Genomic DNA, 20,015 nt, shown 5'->3' on the forward strand with positions numbered 1-20,015 from the left:
TATTACTATTATGTCTAGAAATTTTGATGCTACTGCGATGTTAATACTATTGTGATCTATACTAATAACATTAGCCTCAATTGTATGGAAATGATTGTGCTACTGTGTGTTTTTTGCTGCTATTATGGTGTTTGATTACTCTAATGTGGTGTTTACTGACGTTGGTTATGATATAATGCTTTTAGGCAGTAACATATTGTGTCAAATGAATTCAATTGAAAGCTCCGGCATGTAGAATAAAGTGCAAAAGGTGGGAGAACGATGATGAGCATAGGGAGGAGCAAGACAAGGGGAAATATATAAAAATCAATGGATGACAAAACAGTAATCGCAATAAAACCATGTGGCAGCCTGACAACAGGGTGATCCTCAAATGTAATATGTAGTCCTAATATGCACAATCAAATTAGTGTATGAGTTTTGTGTTAAACAAATTATTGTCCCGTAGTTAATAGTAATTTGTTAAATTATTAAAGGCAAGAATATAATGTATCATAACCTTCTTAAGATAGGATAATGTTTGAGTTTCTTGAAAAAGAGTGTTACGCAGTGTGACTTACGATGCAACCCCACTTTTACTTTGGACGTTAATTAAGGAAGGGGATAGATCAGTACTCGAACATTATCATGATCGATCAACATATTTTCATAACTAGTGATTAAGATTGGTAATTAATTTTGGTTGTGAAGTATCTTTCGAAATTAGAGGTTTCTGACCAAGACAACAAGATAATATTGACTTAGATTAGTGTGATTTGGAAATCAAATTGAAGATATAGGCAATACTTCTATGTATCATTGTGTTCAATCAATTGATAAGAATGTTGTAGCTCGATCGATCATGAAAATACCACGTAAGTTACGTAACACATCAACTCTATTGTGGAGGATGACTCACAATATACCTTTCCACATTTTAGCTGCATTAGTAACTCTTCTAACCTATGCTATTGTCAGGGAATCCTCTCAGACATGTATGATCTACAATCACCTTGACATATATGAACGATACCTTGGAAATTTCCTAGCTAGAGCACATATCTCATCAAACCTAATTCAAAGTTTCAAACCACAAATCTATGTCTTCCCAAATCTCCAAGATTGAATCAAAACCCCCCATCGAGTTCTCGATATGGATCAAAATCTAGAAAAGAGGAAAACTCTCCCGCTAAGCTTTCCCCCAATTCGTACCCTTTTTCAAAACCGCGTTGACAAAAACACCCTCAGCCCGGAGAAACATCCCATCCCATCGTCGTCGTGACGTAGCAGTAAGCTTCCACGTAATCGCCGTCGCCGTCATTGATGCGCGTCAAGGTCACTTTCGTGATTTCCCACAAGACCATTCTCCGTTAAAGTTACCCGCCACAAACATATATTACTAACCAGTCCACCCGAGTTTTCCCTCCGAACTCTTCTTCTTTTCTCTCTCTCTGAAAATAAAAATAAAAAAATAAAAAGAAATAAAAAGTGAGAGAAGAACTTTCAAGAAGCAGAGAAAAATCGCAACAAAAAACCGTTGCGGTTTCGATAAAGCTGAACAGACTCACCGGAGTAGTCGTCGCCGGAGATGAAGCACATTTTCAAGAAGCTTCACATAGGCAGCAACCACGACCCGGCCCGATCGAACGAGCCACCACCACTAGCAGGACCATCCGGAGCAGCGTCGACCTCCGCCGTGACGTCACCGTCATGCGGCTCCGATCACCACCGCCAGGGCGCGGGGAGCGGTCCTCCGGCGAGTCCTTTTTCTCCGGCTTCGTCATCGGCGTCGCCGGGGCCTGCGGCGAGAGGTGGCGCGGGAGGGCCGGCGACTGTGAAGGCGGCGGTAGGGAGTCGGGGGGACTATATGTTGTCGGAGGAGGAGTTTCAGGTGCAGCTTGCTTTGGCGATCAGCGCTTCGAATTCGGACGGTCACGATGATCCGGAGAATGATCAGATCCGCGCGGCGACGATGCTGAGCTTGGGCGGCGGCCGCGGGGTTGATCAGACGGGGGATGAGGTGGAGGCGGCGACGGCGGAGACGCTGTCGAGGCACTATTGGGTGAGTTGTGGTTTATTTGAGTTCAGTGAGTTTTGGTATTTGACTCAATTTGATTGTGTGAGCATGAATTTAAGGTTTAATTAAGCTTGTTAGTGCTAATTGTGTAGGAATTGAGGTTTGATTAGGGATTGGGGATGATCAGGTTAGAGAATTGTAGTGTTGATTGAGTTTGACTGTTGTAGTTGGAGGGTTGACTGATTGGAAATTAAGGGAAAGAATTGGTTTGATTGAGGTCTCAGAATGCTACCAGTAGTGTAGTGAATCTGGAAAAGTGGCGGAGGTCGGATGACAAGCCTATTCCTTAGAATTGATCCAATTTAATTACTGAAAGAGTGTTAATGAGCCGGTTGGTTGAATCCGAAGTTGATTGATCAGTTAAATTTGCTCGTTTAGGGAAATGTTATACTCTTGATTCCATTCCTAAAGAACAAATTATATACTTCCTTGAGTATGTTTTGCTTGTATGTACTACTATGAACACGTTGTTTCACTTCTTCATTTCTGTTGATATGGATTGAATTTTTCTTGTTCATCACCAGGAATACAATGTGCTAGACTATGGGGAAAAAGTGGTTGATGGGTTTTATGATGTATATGGAATTTCGGCAGATGCTGCAGTACAAGGGAAAATGCCTTCTCTCACAAATATTGAAAAAAACCTTGGGAGATCTGCATTTGAAGTTTCATTAGTAAATCGTACAATTGATCCTACCTTGGAAGAGTTGGTGCAAATTGCACAGTGTATTGCGGTAGACTGCCCCGTCACCGGTGTTGGGGTACTGGTACAAAGGCTTGCTGAACTCGTTAGCGAACATATGGGCGGGCCTGTAAAGGATGCTAATATCATCTTGGCGAGATGGAGTGAAAGAAGTTCAGAATTGAGGACGTCTCTGCAAACAAGTGTACTGCCTATTGGGTTCATAACCATTGGCCTCTCCCGACACCGTGCTTTACTTTTCAAGGTTAGATCTCGGTTATCATCAGTTGCGTCTTCTGGCACTACTTTTTTGTTATGCATGATATCTTCTGGTTGTCCCATATAATGAAATCTTGGGCAGTTTGGTCCATGCTAGATGCTACATTGTCATCTAACATTCTCCAATATTTTTTTTCCAACTTATTTTTTTTCCTTGTCTTCCTTCTGTTTTATGAGCAACACATGGTTTTTTACAAGGCCAACATGATCAGTGCTTTAGGCATGTTGGTTATATACTTTGAATCTTTATGTTTGAACCTGGTTAGAAGTCTTAAGTCCATCTTTTTCAGTGTTATCTTGCAGTGACATAATATGTGAATCTTTTGATTGAAACAATGCCCCATAAACCAAATTTAAACTTTTGTCTTTGCAATTTTGAGATGGGATTCATTATTTGCGGAAAAAATGTGAAACTTGTCAAATTTGCCAAATATTAGCTCAGTTCTGTTCAGAGTTACAAATATACATCTTCCAACTACTCAGTGTTTATGGTAGTACACTGTACGCCAAAACATGTGACTAACTGACTATATATTAGTTTAGATGGGTGAGCCTGCCTGATTGTGTATGATCAATCTTGATTAGGCCGTGCTAATTTAAATGTGTAGACATTCCTTATGCAGAGAGATAGATTATTTACCATGAGTTTAGTAGCATATGTGTTACATTGGATTGTAATAATTTGCAATTCGGTAGCATATTCACAAACAGGACATCTAGATGTCTTTCTTAAGCTAGATTATGGGGATTTTATTATTTCAGCCTTTCATGTCTTGAAAAATTTGTTTATACTTACAAAACATGAAACTACAAAGTAGTTCTTGTAATTACGTAATTAAATTTCATTTGCACTTGGTATTTAGGTAATCATTTTTTCTCATTTTTTAGTTTGCCAAGGTACATATGGGCAGACCCATATGTTTAATTTGAAAGTGGTCATTGGATGTCCATTTTCCGGTTTTGACAAAACAATTGTTTGTAACTTTGTTTACTTAAATTTTTCTGACTGCTCAAATTCAACAAATTATCTTCTGCTGTTAAATGTAGCTGTGATCATCAAAGTTAGTTAATGAGCTTATGATTTACAAGTTTACGAATACATGTATGTTATGTCTTGACTTTGTTTCCTTGCTGCAGGTATTAGCCGACAGTATCAAGATTCCCTGCAGACTGCTTAAGGGTGTGCAATACACTGGTGTTGAGGATGGTGCTGTAAATGTAGTAAAGTTGGAAGATGATGGGTAAGCTTGTGCATGTATGATGTGATGTTGACTTTTCACCTTTATTCATGCTATTATATGTGTCAAATTAATTAATATTCATTCCAATAATGCATATAATATTATGACCTATATTTCTATTACTTGGTGAACTGTTATAGAAGTTGATTGTCTTTCACTGCCATAATATTGTAATTTGTGTTGAAAAAAAAAGTGTTTCCTCTTACCAGTTTAGATGTTACTTACCACATTAGTTTTCCTTACATCCATAGTAGACAAGTTTCTTTGTTTTCCAAGAGCTATCAACTCGCAGCTTATCTATGTGATTTTAATTTATAGTTAATTGACAGGGAATTTATGGTGGATCTTATGGCTGATCCTGGAACACTCATACCAGCTGACATTTCAAGTGCCAAGGACACTAACTTCAAGCCAGTCAATCCGAAATCAAACACAATCCCAACTTTCCCTTCTTTGATTGATGCTGAAGTTGTGTACTCAAGACGAAAGCCATTACATGGAGAGGGAAGCAGCCAAAACTCTGAAAGCACTGAGAAAGCAGAAGCATTCTGGGGTGCAATTGGCGACACAGGCTTTGGTTCTTCTGATATACCCAAGAGAGCAACTCAATTAGATCATCTTCCCTCATCAGCTTTTGAAACTTCTCGATACAGAGGGAACCGTGGGACACATGCAGTTGATGGTGCAAGGACGAATCTAAATGTAGTTCCATATGCTCAAAATAACTCGGAGGACTCTAACAATCTTTTTGCAGATCTTAACCCATTCCAAATAAAGGGAACTGGGAAAGCTCCTGCGCATAACAAACCTTTGGAGAATAAGGCCGATGAGCTTCAGAGACCAAGAAATAATCTTGCCTCATACACAAAAAATGTTCATGCACACAATGAAGTCCCTAAAAAGAAGGAGTATGATTATTTACATGGAATTATACCTAGAGTTAATCGAGAGCCCAATGGCTATAATCCATCGTCTTCAGCTTCTACCAGCTCTGCTAAATCTGAACAGATCAATGCTGGTGGTTTCAATTCAACTGCAGCCCCCAATATGTCCGTATATTTACAAAGTGGTTCTGTAGAACGTGAGAATACTGTAAATGGCTTCCATGATCGAAGAAAGTTCACGCATGAAAGATTCATGGAGACCAATTCTAAATTGAAGGATCCAGAGAGTTGCAACTCATCCTTTGATTCCATTTCAAGTAGGGTTGAGCAAGTATTTGATGATGTTGATGTAAGTGAAAGCGAAATTCCATGGGAAGACCTGGTTATTGGAGAAAGAATTGGACTAGGTATTGTATATGCCTGGTCAGACTCCCCTATTCTGTCTTTAAAACTGTCAGTCTTCAATCCTAAAACAGCTCTATACAATTTTCCTGGAGAGCTGTTTAATTTTCTTTTCTCATTTTATATTAGGTTCATATGGAGAAGTGTACCATGCTGACTGGAATGGCACGGTGAGTTTGATTTTAAAACCAATATGTCCATCCATATTCCATTCGCAACTTAAGTTATGCTTTGTTTCGATTGTTTGGGGGTTTGTTTCCATATCACTAGCACTTTGGAGGTATGTAAATTAGTGGGTTATATAGTTGCATAGAAAAGATAGCAACATCAGGTAAAGTGAGGCAAATTGCTGGTGTGTTTAATTGGGAAGCAATTTTTCGAGTCAGAATCTTAGAAAGAGAAAATTGTATTATTTCATAATTAGGAGTTTAGGACTCCTATCCTGAGTATCATCATTATTTTAATGGTAACATCTGCGATTGCCATTACTTCCTGGAACCATGCATCTACTTAATTCATTAGCTGATGCTTGAAATCGTTGTGCTTTTTAATTTCACAGCATTAACAAGAGGAATTAAGATTGACGGTTAAACTTTTGGCTGGTGGATTGTTGTTGTGATACAGGAAGTTGCTGTGAAGAAGTTCCTGGACCAGGATTTCTCGGGTGCTGCTTTGGCTGAGTTCAAAAGAGAAGTAATTCTCTAATCCTTATGTGCATTTTCATGTTCTGCTTTAAAGTTCCAGCATTTTCAGGAAAAGAAAGAAACCAAATAAACTTACACCCTAGCAAAGTTGTAGACAAAATAAATTGGTATGGTATAGCTTTTTAAACTTAAGTTAAAACTGCAAATGATAATTCTCCTCTCCTCACTTAACTGTTATGGCGGATTATGCATCTTTGTACTCTTACAATTTTGACACATTATTATATACATACACATCAACACATGTATCACTGTTCTGCCTAGACTACATATATAAGCTCAATATCATGAGTTCCAAATCTGAATGTACCTTATTTGTAATCTTTGGTCTGCAATGTTAGGTACGGATAATGCGTAGGCTGCGCCATCCAAATGTTGTGCTTTTCATGGGTGCTATTACACGTTCTCCCAACCTCTCTATCATTACTGAGTTCCTCCCAAGGTATAAGATGAACCTCAAACAATATGAAATGGCGATTTGCAATCAACAACATATGCTTACATTTGTCATCTTTGCAATTTTAACTGGTCTATATATTAAAAGAGAAAAAAAATTCAATTTGGTAGTAACTTCACTGGCATTTGGTTTTCCCCAGGGGAAGTCTATATCGGATTATACATCGTCCTCATTGTCAAATTGAAGAGAGACGAAGATTAAAGATGGCACTTGATGTGGTATGATCTAGTTTTCCCTGTATCTCCGTTTTGATAAGCAGGGTACAAACTTATCCACTTTCATGACTCTTTGTATTTTGCAGGCAAGGGGTATGAATTGCTTGCATTCAAGCAACCCGACTATTGTTCACCGGGATTTGAAGTCTCCAAATCTATTGGTTGATAAGAACTGGAATGTGAAGGTATTGGGTTTATAATTCACTGTTTTGGATCCTAGTTTTGTGTCTTGTTTTAGCATACCATCTATATAGTTGTTCTGTGAGGTCTACTTTTCTTGAGACTGGATTTGAATATACAGGTAGGTGATTTTGGACTGTCGCGCTTGAAACACAACACTTTCTTGTCCTCCAAATCAACTGCTGGAACAGTGAGTTTGGAATTCATTTTGTTAGTTTCCTTTTTTATTATATGACTACTTGTCTTGATACTGTATATAATGAACCCAAGTCAAAAATCAAAATTAGGCACCTTTTCTATATCTCTGATTGTTTTACCATTGATGTGTTAGCCTGAGTGGATGGCACCAGAAGTTTTGCGCAACGAAAACTCAAATGAAAAGTGAGTTGATTCTTCTTACTTTTAATTCTGTTTCTTTTCTTTGAGCTTGAAGGGTCTCTTGTTCAATATCATTACATGAATCACTCGACTTATTTGAGTTATCTGTCAATATTTATCACTCTAATTTGGTAGCACAGCCCGGGATACGGAAGCTTAATGAGTATATTTATGTTATAGCCTGGTTAAATTAGGCTACAACTGTTGGATCCCAACCCTCTTAATTATGTCTTGTGTCAAACATGCAGGTGTGATGTATATAGCTTTGGAGTAATTTTGTGGGAGCTTGCTACCCTAAAGTTGCCTTGGAGTGGGATGAACCCGATGCAAGTTGTGGGTGCGGTGGGTTTCCAGAATCGCCGCCTTGACATCCCTAAAGAAGTTGATCCACCTGTTGCAAGGATCATTTGGCAATGCTGGCAGACGTAAGTTGCATAACTTATGTAACACATTGGCTTAGCAGAATTCTTTCACTTATAATATTGCTGTTAACTAATTGAGTGTTTTTTTTGGTGTATAAATAAACCAGTGAACCAAACTTGCGCCCCTCATTTTCAGAGCTCACGGTAGCTCTCAAACCCTTGCAGCGGCTTGTCACTCCATCAAATATGGACCAGCCCAGCTCACCTCTACGACAAGGCATCTCAGTAAATTCTATACCTTGAAAAGCCTCGTTCTCTCAACTGTGAATAATGAGACATATTGCTTCTTTGCTTTGAAGTTAGGGTAGAGGATATAGAGTGAATGGAGAAAAGCATGTACAACAATTGTGGTATTTGTTAATGCATGACCTGCTACTGCTGCCCAAAGCTGCAGCTAAGTCCTCTTGTACAGTGTCCATAGAAAATAGTTTGTCCTTTTATTTGTAATTAATTGTGTTAATACCTCCCTGATAAACTGAAAACTTTTGGTTGGGAAGAAAATCATTGAAGTAAAATAGGTATACAGATTTCTTGTTGAGATGCTGCTTCTCAATTGAAGTTATATATATACATATGTTCAAAAGTTTTTTTCTTTAGTTTGTGTGATTACAGCAAGATGTTCTCTAGAGTCCTTCGTAGCCTCTGCAACTATGCGTATTGCACACTTGAAAACACCCGATCTCTCTACATTGTTCCTCTTGAGTTCAATGATGCCTGGAAAATATATCTGATAGGGCTGTTATCGGCGCAGATGGCTCTGTACTGAGGGTGAGTTTAGGGTTTCTCAACAAACCCTCCCTTTGGAACCCAGCTTTCTCCAACACCCTCTGAGATGCCTTATTATCTGAATATACAAAAGCTTACAACCTAAGCAAATGAGGCAAGTCCTTAAACACTTGAGGAACCACGGTCTTCACCACTTCCGTGGTTATTCCTTGTGACTCTCATCACCTGACCATGGAAAGACAGATATGAAGCCGATTGAACGATCATCGATGCATATCGACCGGCGCCAAGGGTGGGGGATACAAACATCTTTGAGGAAAGTGCGAGCCTCCTCTTTGGTTGTCAAAGTCTTCCATCGCAGGTTTCAAGTTACTTCGTCTCCGGCATATGTCATGAGATCGTCGACATCGGATAGCCGGAATGGACGGAGGGTGAGGTTTGACAAGTTGATCTCCATAACTGTGACAAACTGACGACATTGCTGTATTGGATTGCACAGAGCTTGCTGAGTGTAAATTATGTTAGTATATTTCGGCAGACTTTGTTACATAGTGACATTGACATATAGATTAATTTAAGGGTCAACGACCAATAATTCATTTCATAAGTAATGCTTATATCTTTAAATATTGATAAGTTGATTCATCTTGAGCTGTGCACTCCTTATCCCGTAAGCCAGCTAAATATGACAAAAAAGGCCGGCCACTGTAGTAGTAATATACGGAAATTTCGATTTTCTAAAAAATGGATATTTCGATAGAAGTATCGCGGAATTATTGAGTTTCATAGATTATCAAACAAGAATAATGGAAAATTAATAATTCGTTTTAGAGGATATGTATATAAAGTGTAGACTAAATGATCAAAGTAATGCTCAGCATTGGTTAAGGAGCTTCTCCTGGTGAACTTGGTCACGAGTTTGATTCCCCTTGCTAGCTTGTTTTTTCTAGGGAGAGAATCAAGGAACAGTTGTGGAATATTCCTCCAATCTTGGAAAAATTGTCAGATATCGGGATATATCTCGAAATTTTGGGAAAAATCACAAATTTCGCACGAAATGTAATTGGTAGGCGCCCAAAATAGTGAGATGCAAAAAAAAAAAATTTCGCCGAAATTTCGACCATTTTTTCGATTTTGTTGTGGCAATTTTGGGATATGTGATGTTAACAGTGCTCCTCTCATTTGCAAATATTTTCAAGAATTTTAAGCCAAAGTTGTCAGGATGGATGCACTAGAGAATCAAGATGAATGAAACTTTTGTGAAACTCAAGGTGGTAAAAATCGGAAAGCCAGCTGGATTAGTAGGTATATCAACCTCATTTTCTCGATACCATGTACTAACAAACATATAATCGGCATGAAAAATCTACATTTTAAACCAATTAATAACGTTAGTATACCAACTAATTGGTACGGTTGGTAATGAGTTTCTACTAACATATTTATGGCCCAAAAATTTAAAGGCACAATCCAAATAATTTGTTATTAGTAACAACACAAATCCAAAGTTTTATACAATTTCAAGAAAATTACCAAATACAAAGTCACAAATTGAACATGTCAGTCCAAAAATCATAAATTTAACAAAAATATACGGTTGAGTCTGATATTGAAACACGAGTACTGAGAGATTTGATGGAAATCGAGGCAGGAGATGAAAACGGCTTAGATGTGCAATTTATTGACTTTCAAACCCTACAGGACGCTACTGAGAATTTCTCTGCTGCAAACAAGCTTGGAGAAGGGGGATATGGCCTTGTAAACAAGGTAATTAATTTGGTTGGTAACACTAGCTTGCTAGTTTGAAGACATCACTCAACTGCAATATCGAACATAACAGAGAAGCGCTTTTTTGCATGGATATATATCATACACTTTCCTCTTCAAAAATTATGAGCTAACTTGAGGAAAATGAATACAGACAGCTATAGGAAACTACGGCACATGAACTCTCGTGTCTTCTAGTTTACTGTCTAAATAACTACGGCAGCCATTGTAGTTATATATTTAGTTCTGTCAGTGTTGGAAAATTGGTTGATATATTTAGTTCTGTCAGTGTCGCCAAGGCTCTAATTTTTGACACGTTTCCCGTTGACAAATAAACAGTATTTCGCAGTATACTATTTATGACTAAGAATATCACCCGTGAATCAATGCTTGATTACTTCTGCAACCTAAATTTGACAGCAATTTATTGTATGAAACAATGTTATTACATATGGTCTCAGCAAGTTGAACTTGCTAAAAGAACATAGGCTCAAAAACCTGAAATTCTATCTTCGAGCTTGAGGTGTCTCTGGGCCGCAGTAAGATTTTCCTTCTCACTTATCCTTTCCACAGCACCTTCATAACAGTTACCACAAAAGCCAATAAGCTTATGAATCATAAACCCGAGAATATGAAGTTTGAAAAGGTTTTAAGTACGATAGATTATTAGAATCAAGAACTGCCAAGTATTGATGAAGCATGGAATGCTTAAGTACCGCTTGTATCTCTTCTTGGAACCACAGGGACAAAGTGCATTCCTACTAATTTGCCCACTGTTAGCCAAATTAGACTGAGCACGGTCAAATGGGGTTGAACCCATCAACTTTTGCACCTACATTACAGAAATTTTCAGTAAAAACTTCTCACATTTATTTCATGGAAATTTCGAAAATGAAACTTGAAGTTTCTATATGACTAGTAGAGAACCATTTGATCTAAGATACTAAGTAATGTTCATCTGTATGTGGTGATTTTCAATAATCTGGGATGTATGAAGGAAAAGCACAATGTGAGGTAAATACCTCGCCAATGCTTGTTGGCAGTGGTTTCCCTTCTGCTTTCAACTGTTCCATCTTCTTGTTTGCGTCTCTGGCCCAAGTGAACTTTGCAAGTGCATTCTCTACATCAGATATTGTGCATTTACAGTGCTTTGCTGCTTCTTGTTTTTGAGTAATTTGAAGATTCTACAAAAGAGAAGACCTAAAGCCATAATCAAGATGCTTAACAAGACACTTGAAAGACACGACCTTATACAGAGATGTGTACAAAAACAAACACTTGGGGGCATACTCTTATTCAGGATCGACAATATTGGCCTTTTAAAGAGGAACAAAGAGACCTCGGCTTTAAAATGGTCAATCAGAGTAGGAGAAAATAGAAAAGGATCAAGTTGGTAAGAAACGAAATCCATTCTAGTGTGCTACGCAATGACACTATCACAAAATTCAGCATCAAAATAATGATTTAGGATTCAATAGTTTTTTGCAATTATATCCTGATCCCCAATAAAACCAAAGCAAAGTAATGGGAAAAAGATTTGGTATCAAATGGTACTTTCGAATAAGAATACAGAGAACAATTTAACTAACTGGAATGAATCTATGATTTGATCCAACCTTTAACTATCCTATGAGACTTGAGCTTTTACAGCAGTAGCACATATTAGATAGATACAGCCAGAGCAATAACATATGTGGCACAAAAAGTTGACAAAGAAACCATTAACAGATTAAAAAAGAGAAAACCAACCTCTCCAGTAGTATCAAATTGTCCGAGATAACGTATTATTGACTCCTGCTTCTCAAATGCATCGGCAAAAGTCGCCTCACTGCTTCTCCCAACAATGTATTGCTTGAATGCCCCGACTCTTCTAGCATTCTTCATCTCATCCGCAAATCCTAGTCCCAATTCAACAAAAAAAACGGTTACCACTACTTAAAATGAGATCCATCAACTCCCAACCAATCTCATTGTAAACAAACAAGTTCAACCAAATGCTATAACCAAATTGTCATTAAAAATAGCTTCAGATAGAATCAACTTGATCACAGATATGCAATTGTGAATTAGATAGCAGCCAAAGTTTCAATCTTTCTATAAATTAACAACTGGGTTTGTCAAAAGCTAACATATCATACAAAAAAAAATGCAAACTTGAATGAGACAGCAACCAAAGTTTCAATCTTTCTTCCAAATCCCATCTGGGTTTATCATAAGCATGACACTTTAAGCACATAAGTAGCTAATCAGCAAAACCCAGAGAGCAAAACCAAACAAGAGATAGAGTAACTAAAGTGGGAAAGGGCGTACGGAGCAAAGTGAATGATTCGGAGCTGGGCAGGGTTCCATCTGGGGAGGTCTTGTTGCCGGTGAAGGCACCCTTGAACTTGTCCATCCATGAGTAGTCTAGCTGCGACGTGGAGACGATCGAGCGGTGCTGTGCTGGAATGCGGTGACTGTCACTGTGAGAATAGCCGGATAGAGAGGACAGGAAAGACGAGCTTTTCTTGCGTAGTGTTGTGCTTAAGATTCGTGAAGCTTGCATTTTTGGAGTTTTGTCAACTCTTTTTGCTCACTGAGAGAAACCCTACTTTGAGTATTTCAGGGTTTTGGGAGAGTGGAGTTGGAGACTACTAATACGTCGTCGTTTTAACTTGCTTTCTATCCTTGTCTTCTAAACCCTGAACGGAACTCTCAGCATCAACTGCAACTTTATTCCCATCATGTTATTAAACTCGGTGCATTTTTTTTAATCTATGTGGATCATTTAACAAGATGATGTTCTTGTAGTATCATAGAACGCGTATGCTTCGTGAAGTTTTGTTAGTGTTAGTAGTGTATGTGTTATCATTTAGGCACACTTAGGAACCCAGCCAGGAGAAAGTGCAATCTAACATGGACAAAGTATGGAAAACAGGACACAGACATTAAGGATGAGAATCAGGCTACATCAAATATTGTAGGTTTATGTCCAAATGCATATATTCCATATAAGATGAAAGTCATGAAACAACAGAAATTTAAATAAGAACCAAATATATAAATAAGAAAGATTCATGTTCTCAAATGAGTCAAATCTCAACCATAAAGACTAAGGTATTGTAATTGTTCCAGCAAAGTACCATAAGACAATACTACAAAAGTAAAGAGTTTAAACGAGATCAAAACTTAACACCATTCTACTCCAATTATGTCTGCCCATAGGCTTGAAAGAAAATGAAAAATTTAGAGCTTGTCCTCGAAATCGGAAAGTGGGGTCATTTGCTCCTTCAAACCCTTCCTCTTCCGGATGTCTTGAACCAGCTGAGATGCCTGGGAACCCGTCTCCAACGGATCAGAAGACATCATCTCCCAATGATCAAACACACACTGGGGAAAAGCCTGTCCTGAAGTGGAAGCCCTCAACTGACCAGAGAAACCAAAAGACTCGACGACCGGCAGGTATGCCTTTATGTTGTACAGTGGGGTACCAGGCCTCTGCATTTCTTCAAAAACGTGTCCACGCTTCTGATTGAGAACACTGTAGATACCACCAAGAGCACCCTCAGGGGCTTGAATCTCAACAAGATACACTGGTTCAAGGAGCCTTGGCTTGGCTGTAAGCTGGGAAGCATAGATGACCCTCCTGGCGGTTGGAATGACCTGACCACCTCCTCTGTGAATAGCATCAGCATGAAGTACAACATCACAGACTTCAAAGCAGATACCCCTCATGTTTTCTTCAGCCAATGCACCTTCCTTTGAAGCCCACTGGAATCCAGCAACAACAGAGTCCTTGATTTCATTAAGGTACTGAACCCCCTTACACATATCAACCACCATGTTAGGACCAGTGGTTTCAGGGCCAAAACACCAGATCTTCTTAGCAAGATCCTTGTCCCAACCAAACTCCTCGGCCAAGATCTTAGAACGAATTTTAGGATCATCTCTTGGACCAATACGACCATCATCAATGGCCTCAGCAAGACCTTCTTCCAATGGGCGTGCTTCCATGTACAAACGGTTATGCTTGTTGGGGGACTTGCTCATGACGGTACGGCAGGACTTCTCGAGGACTGTCTCACGGAAGGACACAACAGGGTCAGACTTGATAATTTCAGCTCCACCCATGAAATCATCCTGTAGATCCTTCAAACAGATCTCAAGATGAAGTTCACCAGCACCAGCAATAATGTGCTCTCCAGACTCCTCAATAGAACAGACAACCATAGGATCAGACTTGGCCAGTCGTTTGAGACCTTCAACAAGCTTGGGAAGATCAGATGCAACCTTGCACTGAACAGCAACACGCACAACAGGTGACACAGAGAACTTCATGGCACGAATGGGGTGTGCATCAGATTCCTTCTCATTTGTCAAGGTAGCATTCTTGGTGATAAACTGATCCAGACCAACCAAGGCAACAGTGTTACCACAGGGAACATCCTCAACAGTTTCTTGTTTCTTTCCCATCCAGATAACAGTCCTCTGTACATTCTTGACATAAAGATCCTTCTTTTCCCCAGGAACATAGTTTGGTCCCATGATTCTAACCTTCAGACCTGTTTGGACCTTCCCAGCAAACACCCGGCCAAAGGCAAAGAACCTACCCTTGTCAGATGCGGGAATCATCTTAGATACATAGAGCATAAGAGGACCGTCAGGATCACAGTTTCTGATGGCATTCGCATACTGATCATCCAGGGGACCCTCGTACAAATTCTCCACACGATACCTCTGAGCTGTATGTGGTGAGGGAAGGTGAAAGATCATCATCTCCAATAGGGCACTGCTGGCTGGCAGCCAGGTCTGCATAACCCTCTTCATCAATGGTTTTCCCATCAGATCTTTTTCCTCACCCTTCATGGTGATCCCAAGCTTTGTCAACATGGGCCAAAGCTTATCTTTTTGGTCATTCATGCAGGTAGCAATAACCTGCTTGATGGGCTCATAACAAAACTGCACAAAACCACGCTTGCAGGTAGGAGAACCAGTGTTCTTGCTGGTCCATTTCTTGGTTGCTGGGTCAAAAAAGTTCTCACCCCAGAGCCTTTCCATCATCTTTGCCTCATCAACCTTAAATTTATCAGCATACATCTTGGCAAAGTTGGTAAGAGTAAAAGCCCAACCGTGCAAACCAGCAGAGAAGGCAACTGTTCCTTTCTCGGGGTAGACCTGGACATCACCGAGAAGAGGGTCCTCATAGGTAGCCATGATGACATTAGCATTCTCAATAACCCTTTGGAATGTCTGGTAGGCCTCCTCACCATCCACCTGGAGCTCAAGGAAGCACCTGTCCATCTTGTTGACAGTCAAAACAGGCCTGATCCTTTCTCCCAAGGCTTGACGGAGCACAGTCTCTGTCTGGACACACACGCCCTCAATACAATCCACCACCACAAGTGCACCATCAGTAATGCGGAGAGCAGCAGTGACCTCAGATGAAAAGTCAACATGCCCAGGAGAATCAATAAGATTGATAAGGTACTCGTTTCCGTTCCTCTCTCCCTTGAACATCTTCAGAGACTCATCAGTCATCTCATAATAAAGAGAGATTCCAGTAGATTTGATTGTAATACCACGCTCTGCCTCATCAGCACGGGTATCTGTCATACGAACATCACCGGCAACTTCTTGCGCAATGATACCAGCGGCAGCAACAAGGGAGTCAGTCAAGGTTGATTTACCTGAAACGAACCGAATTCAACATTATTAGCCCTTAACAGTCAAACAAAGATCAAAGGAACACCAACTCAACACTTGACATAGAATTGCTCCTAACTATTGTATTCAGATACCATTCCCACCCAAAAACAATATATTAATCAGCTTCCAAGCTGCCTCCAGTATATAACTGAGTAATAACTTATCACTAAACTTGCAGAAACACTCTAATTGTTCATACATCATCAACTCATGAAGGAAACACCTTAAGCAAAAAAACAAAGCGGCATATCATGTACTTACCATGATCAACATGAGCAATAACGGACATATTACGGATGTTGTGCTTGTAGTCCATAATCCTCCGCAACTCTTCCGCCGTGAACTTCACCTGATCAAACAAAAAAACATCCATTGTCAAAATCACACAAGCCAAAACATTTTCAGCAACAAAATTTCGCAAACATTATAAAATACAATTGGAACTTACCATCTTGACTGATTGTAAATGTCACCCCTCTGTAATTCAAGTTGCAACCTGCACAAAATAACCAATACAAATCAGTTACAAAAACGAACAAGAAGTGACGACATCATCCAACAAGTAAAAATAAAAAGTTACAGCACTATAAAACAATCCCTTTAACCAAAAGCTTCAATTTTTACGAATTTTTCAGTAATCACAAGGTAAAATTACAAGACTTTGGTTTAACTCTGTATTGGAAAGTAAATCTACAGTAAAACTCGATGTGGATTAAGATAAAAGCAATCTCAAAAGTGATTTGATGAACAAAAACAAGCGACTACAAAGCTGAAAAACAAGAATTGAAGCATGAAAAAGTACAATCCGATCAAATTAAAGCAGTAAGAACAGTATATCATATACTATTTCAAGCATCTAAATCACGGATCTTTAAACAAGTACTGGAGATGATATAGAGCATATTAATCAACCAGGTTAAGTAAAGAGCATAGAGAAAGCTTAGAGCTTCAGATCTAGAGGGAGTACAGAGAGAGAGAGAGAGAGAGAGAGAGAGAGAGAGAGAGAGAGGACGAACCAGGGTGACGAGAACGAGAGAGGCGGCCGAGAACGAGAGGGTTTGTGGCTATATATATGCAAAAGGGAGCCCACATACGTCGTCGTTTCGCTTGAAAAGAAATAAGGAGTAAAAACATTTTGTTCTTTTCTTTTTCTTTTCCTTTTTTCTTTTTCTTTTTTTTTTCAAGCGAAAAGAAATAGGGAATTAAACAAGAAAAATAAAAAATAAATAAATAGGGGAGTAAAAAGAAATACTTATTCAATTCCCTATTTCGCTTGAAAATAAATAGGGAGTAAAAATTACAAACTCAAGTCTATTACAACCTAATTATAATTATCAAATGCTGAGGTTGAAGAAATTCAACAAGGAAAATCAAGAGATTAAGTGCCAATTTGTAACATGTAACGTGTGCCATAAAATTTGCTTCTTCTGAATATGCACAAAATCTAATAGCAGTAAATTACTCTTAGTACCAGTTCACCGGTGCGCTATGAAACTCGTTGCATTCTTTTATCTATGTGGATCAATTGCAATTTTCGGTCTATTTGAATCTTGTATTGGGATGTATGCTTCGAATGCTTTTGTTCTAGTGTATGTATAATATCCTGGCCGTGACATAGTCATGTTGATTGCATGTTAGAATCAAAATCTTGTTTTATCAGACTCATAGAGGCACACATGTGTAGTTGGCATCATATATTGCAGAAAATGACGAAAACACTGATTTCCGATTGTAAACTGAAAACCAAAATTCACCCGAAGAACAGATATAATCAAAGCTGCTTCTTCCTGCGTGTTTGCTGAAACAAGGCCAAGGCCAGGGTAGCAATAAACTCTTCAAGCAAAGCTGCAAGTTTGGTATATGAATGTTACAACCTATGCACAATGGTGTTGGAAAGAATGAATTGCTTATATAACTCATTGCAAGTGTTAACAGAATCGTACATGTACTTCTATTCCTATACGTAGCAGGCCACAACCCTCCTGCACAAACTGATCAACCATACAAGTCGAGACTACACAAATCTGCCACTCTAAAACCTACAATCATAAATAGGAGGTTACGGCTTGATCTTCGAAGAAAGGTGGCCAGGGATGTTAAACCAATACAACAACAGCACTGCAGCCACCCAACGTGCATATAATTAGGACCCAACAAACAAATGATTAAATGAATGCAACTCTAAGCCCTTGTCCGCTTAAACTCGAACCAGATCTCATAATGATTAAAAAGCAAACTGTCATGTGTATGTTTTCCAACATACACCAACCCTAGCCTGGTAAGCCGTTTTGTGCACTCTTCTCCTCCCAATCGTGAGCAGAACTTGATGTTATGAGATACAAAAATTCGCCCATCGAAAGGTTTCAATTTATTTGTCAATCTCTCTAGCCCAAGCCAAACAAGATCACCGGGCATATGTAGAAACACAGCACTGGCATAGATCAAGTCATACACAACGTCTGAACCAAATCTAGAGAAATCCATGTTGTCCCCTTTCACAATTAAAGGGCGCTTATGCAGAAGACCTTGGGAAGGTAGCTCATATCTAAATGCAGCCATTAGTGACAGCTCGTCTCTCTCAAGACAGTGGAAGTGTCCAGGACGGAGATAACGAATAAAATGCAAACCAACTCGGAGCGTACCACAACCAATCTCAAGAACCTTTGAATCAGGCTTCAGATGGCTGGACTGAGCCAGGAACTCAAAAACATCTCGCCCGCCCGCCCAAGGCTCACCATAGTTACTGTGATGCTCTTCAGTAAGAAGCTCACCAGGGCATGGGAGGGCAGTGTGATTTCCAGACTCAGGTCCTTCATAGTGAGATATACCCTTGTACCTGAAACATTATAATATATCAATCAAAACCTCGTAACAAAAATTACACATTCACATACAACTATCTGCTCATATATCCATTCATCAATTCACCACTCACAATAACAAACACTCCTGAACAAGTTAAGAATCACAAGCACAACCATAATATATTAGCTTACATCGCAACAGATTCTTAAGAAACCTATAAATCGAGAAAGCTAACAAGACTCGCCGCATTTCCACACTAATCATTACAATGCAGCTTAAATTACAGTAATCTAAGCAACAATTTGAACCGAAAAGTAACAGAATCCAGTCGAAAATCGCAGAATCAAAACAGCTGCTACTCAATAGATTATATAAAGCTCACAACTTCGAATCAATTATCATTTCCACAACGAACAACTTAAATTCAAACATCATCATATAATCCAAAACTTCACAGAAACAAACACACTCAAATCCAATAGAGAGATAGAGATAGAGAGAAGCACATACTGCAAGAGATCCTGAAGCTGCTGAGCCCTAGTCCTAGGGTTGATTCCCTTACGCAACACGTTATCCTGCATATGCAAACCGTTCACTCGGATCTGATCCTTCACCCACTCCACATCCTCCTCCGACGACTGTATCGTCTCGCCGCTCTCCCACTCCTTCCCGGCCGCGGCCGAGTCTTCTCCGGCGGAGGACGGAGAGCTCCTAACTCCGGCGACGGGGCCGCCACCGCCGCAGGTGCAGGACGAGGAGAGGAGGAGGAAGAAGAAGACGGCGGCGAGGGAGACGGAGAGGACCAGCACCGGGATAGTGACGACTATGCCCTTGGACGGTGAGAGAGCCATGTGAGTCTCTGTGCTTCTCTCTCTCTCTCTCTCTCTCTCAGTTCATGACTTTCTGGAATTATTAGGTTTTATGATTTGCTGGAATATTAGGAAAGAAAGGAGGTTGACGACGTCGTTTCACATGTCACAGAGAATTTTATATTTAATTTTTTATTTATTTATAATCTGGCGGTGATATTAAATTATTAATGGTGGGAGACTTGTGCTGGTGGAGCTGTCGTCGTCGTTTTGAGGAATTGTTGTTTCTGGGGAACGTGGTTGTCCCACGAGATTAGGGGGAG

The 20,015-nt window shown here is 39.5% G+C and overlaps 4 protein-coding genes across 4 annotated transcripts in view; 1 reads left to right on the forward strand and 3 right to left on the reverse strand.

Annotated features, from left to right (window-relative positions):
• The first annotated feature begins 1,427 nt into the window (after positions 1 to 1,427).
• LOC126797561 (serine/threonine-protein kinase EDR1) lies at positions 1,428 to 8,421 on the forward strand. Its single transcript, XM_050524209.1, has 13 exons — positions 1,428 to 2,041; positions 2,581 to 3,003; positions 4,155 to 4,258; positions 4,588 to 5,549; positions 5,674 to 5,714; positions 6,169 to 6,237; positions 6,590 to 6,690; positions 6,845 to 6,923; positions 7,007 to 7,105; positions 7,222 to 7,290; positions 7,432 to 7,481; positions 7,727 to 7,903; positions 8,008 to 8,421. The coding sequence occupies exons 1-13, from the start codon at positions 1,568 to 1,570 to the stop codon at positions 8,141 to 8,143; spliced, it is 2,784 nt and encodes a 927-aa protein (XP_050380166.1). The 5' UTR covers positions 1,428 to 1,567; the 3' UTR covers positions 8,144 to 8,421.
• Positions 8,422 to 10,791: 2,370 nt separating this feature from the next.
• LOC126799905 (uncharacterized) lies at positions 10,792 to 12,945 on the reverse strand. Its single transcript, XM_050527166.1, has 5 exons — positions 12,704 to 12,945; positions 12,143 to 12,291; positions 11,416 to 11,577; positions 11,110 to 11,225; positions 10,792 to 10,969 (listed from the first exon to the last, which is right to left on the reverse strand). The coding sequence occupies exons 1-5, from the start codon at positions 12,936 to 12,938 to the stop codon at positions 10,948 to 10,950; spliced, it is 684 nt and encodes a 227-aa protein (XP_050383123.1). The 5' UTR covers positions 12,939 to 12,945; the 3' UTR covers positions 10,792 to 10,947.
• Positions 12,946 to 13,412: 467 nt separating this feature from the next.
• The window catches only part of LOC126800743 (elongation factor 2-like), a 138,644-nt gene continuing 132,041 nt past the window's right edge, over positions 13,413 to 20,015 (reverse strand). Inside the window, exons 2-4 of the mRNA XM_050528151.1 lie at positions 16,527 to 16,574; positions 16,340 to 16,427; positions 13,413 to 16,059 (exon numbers count right to left, since the gene is read on the reverse strand). Of these exons, the coding sequence (XP_050384108.1) occupies positions 13,619 to 16,059; positions 16,340 to 16,427; positions 16,527 to 16,529 (2,532 nt within the window). The 5' untranslated portion in view covers positions 16,530 to 16,574 and the 3' untranslated portion in view covers positions 13,413 to 13,618. The remainder of the gene's footprint in view (positions 16,060 to 16,339; positions 16,428 to 16,526; positions 16,575 to 20,015) is intronic.
• LOC126800759 (uncharacterized) lies at positions 17,887 to 19,765 on the reverse strand. The gene is made up of 2 exons (XM_050528170.1): positions 19,394 to 19,765; positions 17,887 to 18,914 (listed from the first exon to the last, which is right to left on the reverse strand). Exons 1-2 carry the CDS (start codon positions 19,732 to 19,734, stop codon positions 18,260 to 18,262), a joined length of 996 nt encoding a protein of 331 aa, XP_050384127.1. The 5' UTR covers positions 19,735 to 19,765; the 3' UTR covers positions 17,887 to 18,259.

Source organism: Argentina anserina, chromosome 6 (genome assembly GCF_933775445.1).
Source record: "Argentina anserina chromosome 6, drPotAnse1.1, whole genome shotgun sequence".
NCBI lineage: Eukaryota > Viridiplantae > Streptophyta > Magnoliopsida > Rosales > Rosaceae > Argentina > Argentina anserina.

Excerpts from the sequence above, each read along its gene's own strand:
- LOC126797561 (XM_050524209.1), top strand. The coding sequence starts at position 1,568 with ATGAAGCACATTTTCAAGAAGCTTCACATAGGCAGCAACCACGACCCG. Across the intron at positions 3,004-4,154 it reads ACCGTGCTTTACTTTTCAAG|GTATTAGCCGACAGTATCAA; the intron begins GTTAGATCTCGG and ends TCCTTGCTGCAG. Across the intron at positions 6,238-6,589 it reads TGGCTGAGTTCAAAAGAGAA|GTACGGATAATGCGTAGGCT; the intron begins GTAATTCTCTAA and ends CTGCAATGTTAG.
- LOC126799905 (XM_050527166.1), bottom strand. The coding sequence starts at position 12,938 with ATGCAAGCTTCACGAATCTTAAGCACAACACTACGCAAGAAAAGCTCG. Across the intron at positions 11,578-12,142 it reads AATTTGATACTACTGGAGAG|AATCTTCAAATTACTCAAAA; the intron begins GTTGGTTTTCTC and ends TCTCTTTTGTAG. Across the intron at positions 11,226-11,415 it reads TGCCAACAAGCATTGGCGAG|GTGCAAAAGTTGATGGGTTC; the intron begins GTATTTACCTCA and ends TCTGTAATGTAG.
- LOC126800759 (XM_050528170.1), bottom strand. The coding sequence starts at position 19,734 with ATGGCTCTCTCACCGTCCAAGGGCATAGTCGTCACTATCCCGGTGCTG. Across the intron at positions 18,915-19,393 it reads CAGCTTCAGGATCTCTTGCA|GTACAAGGGTATATCTCACT; the intron begins GTATGTGCTTCT and ends ATAATGTTTCAG.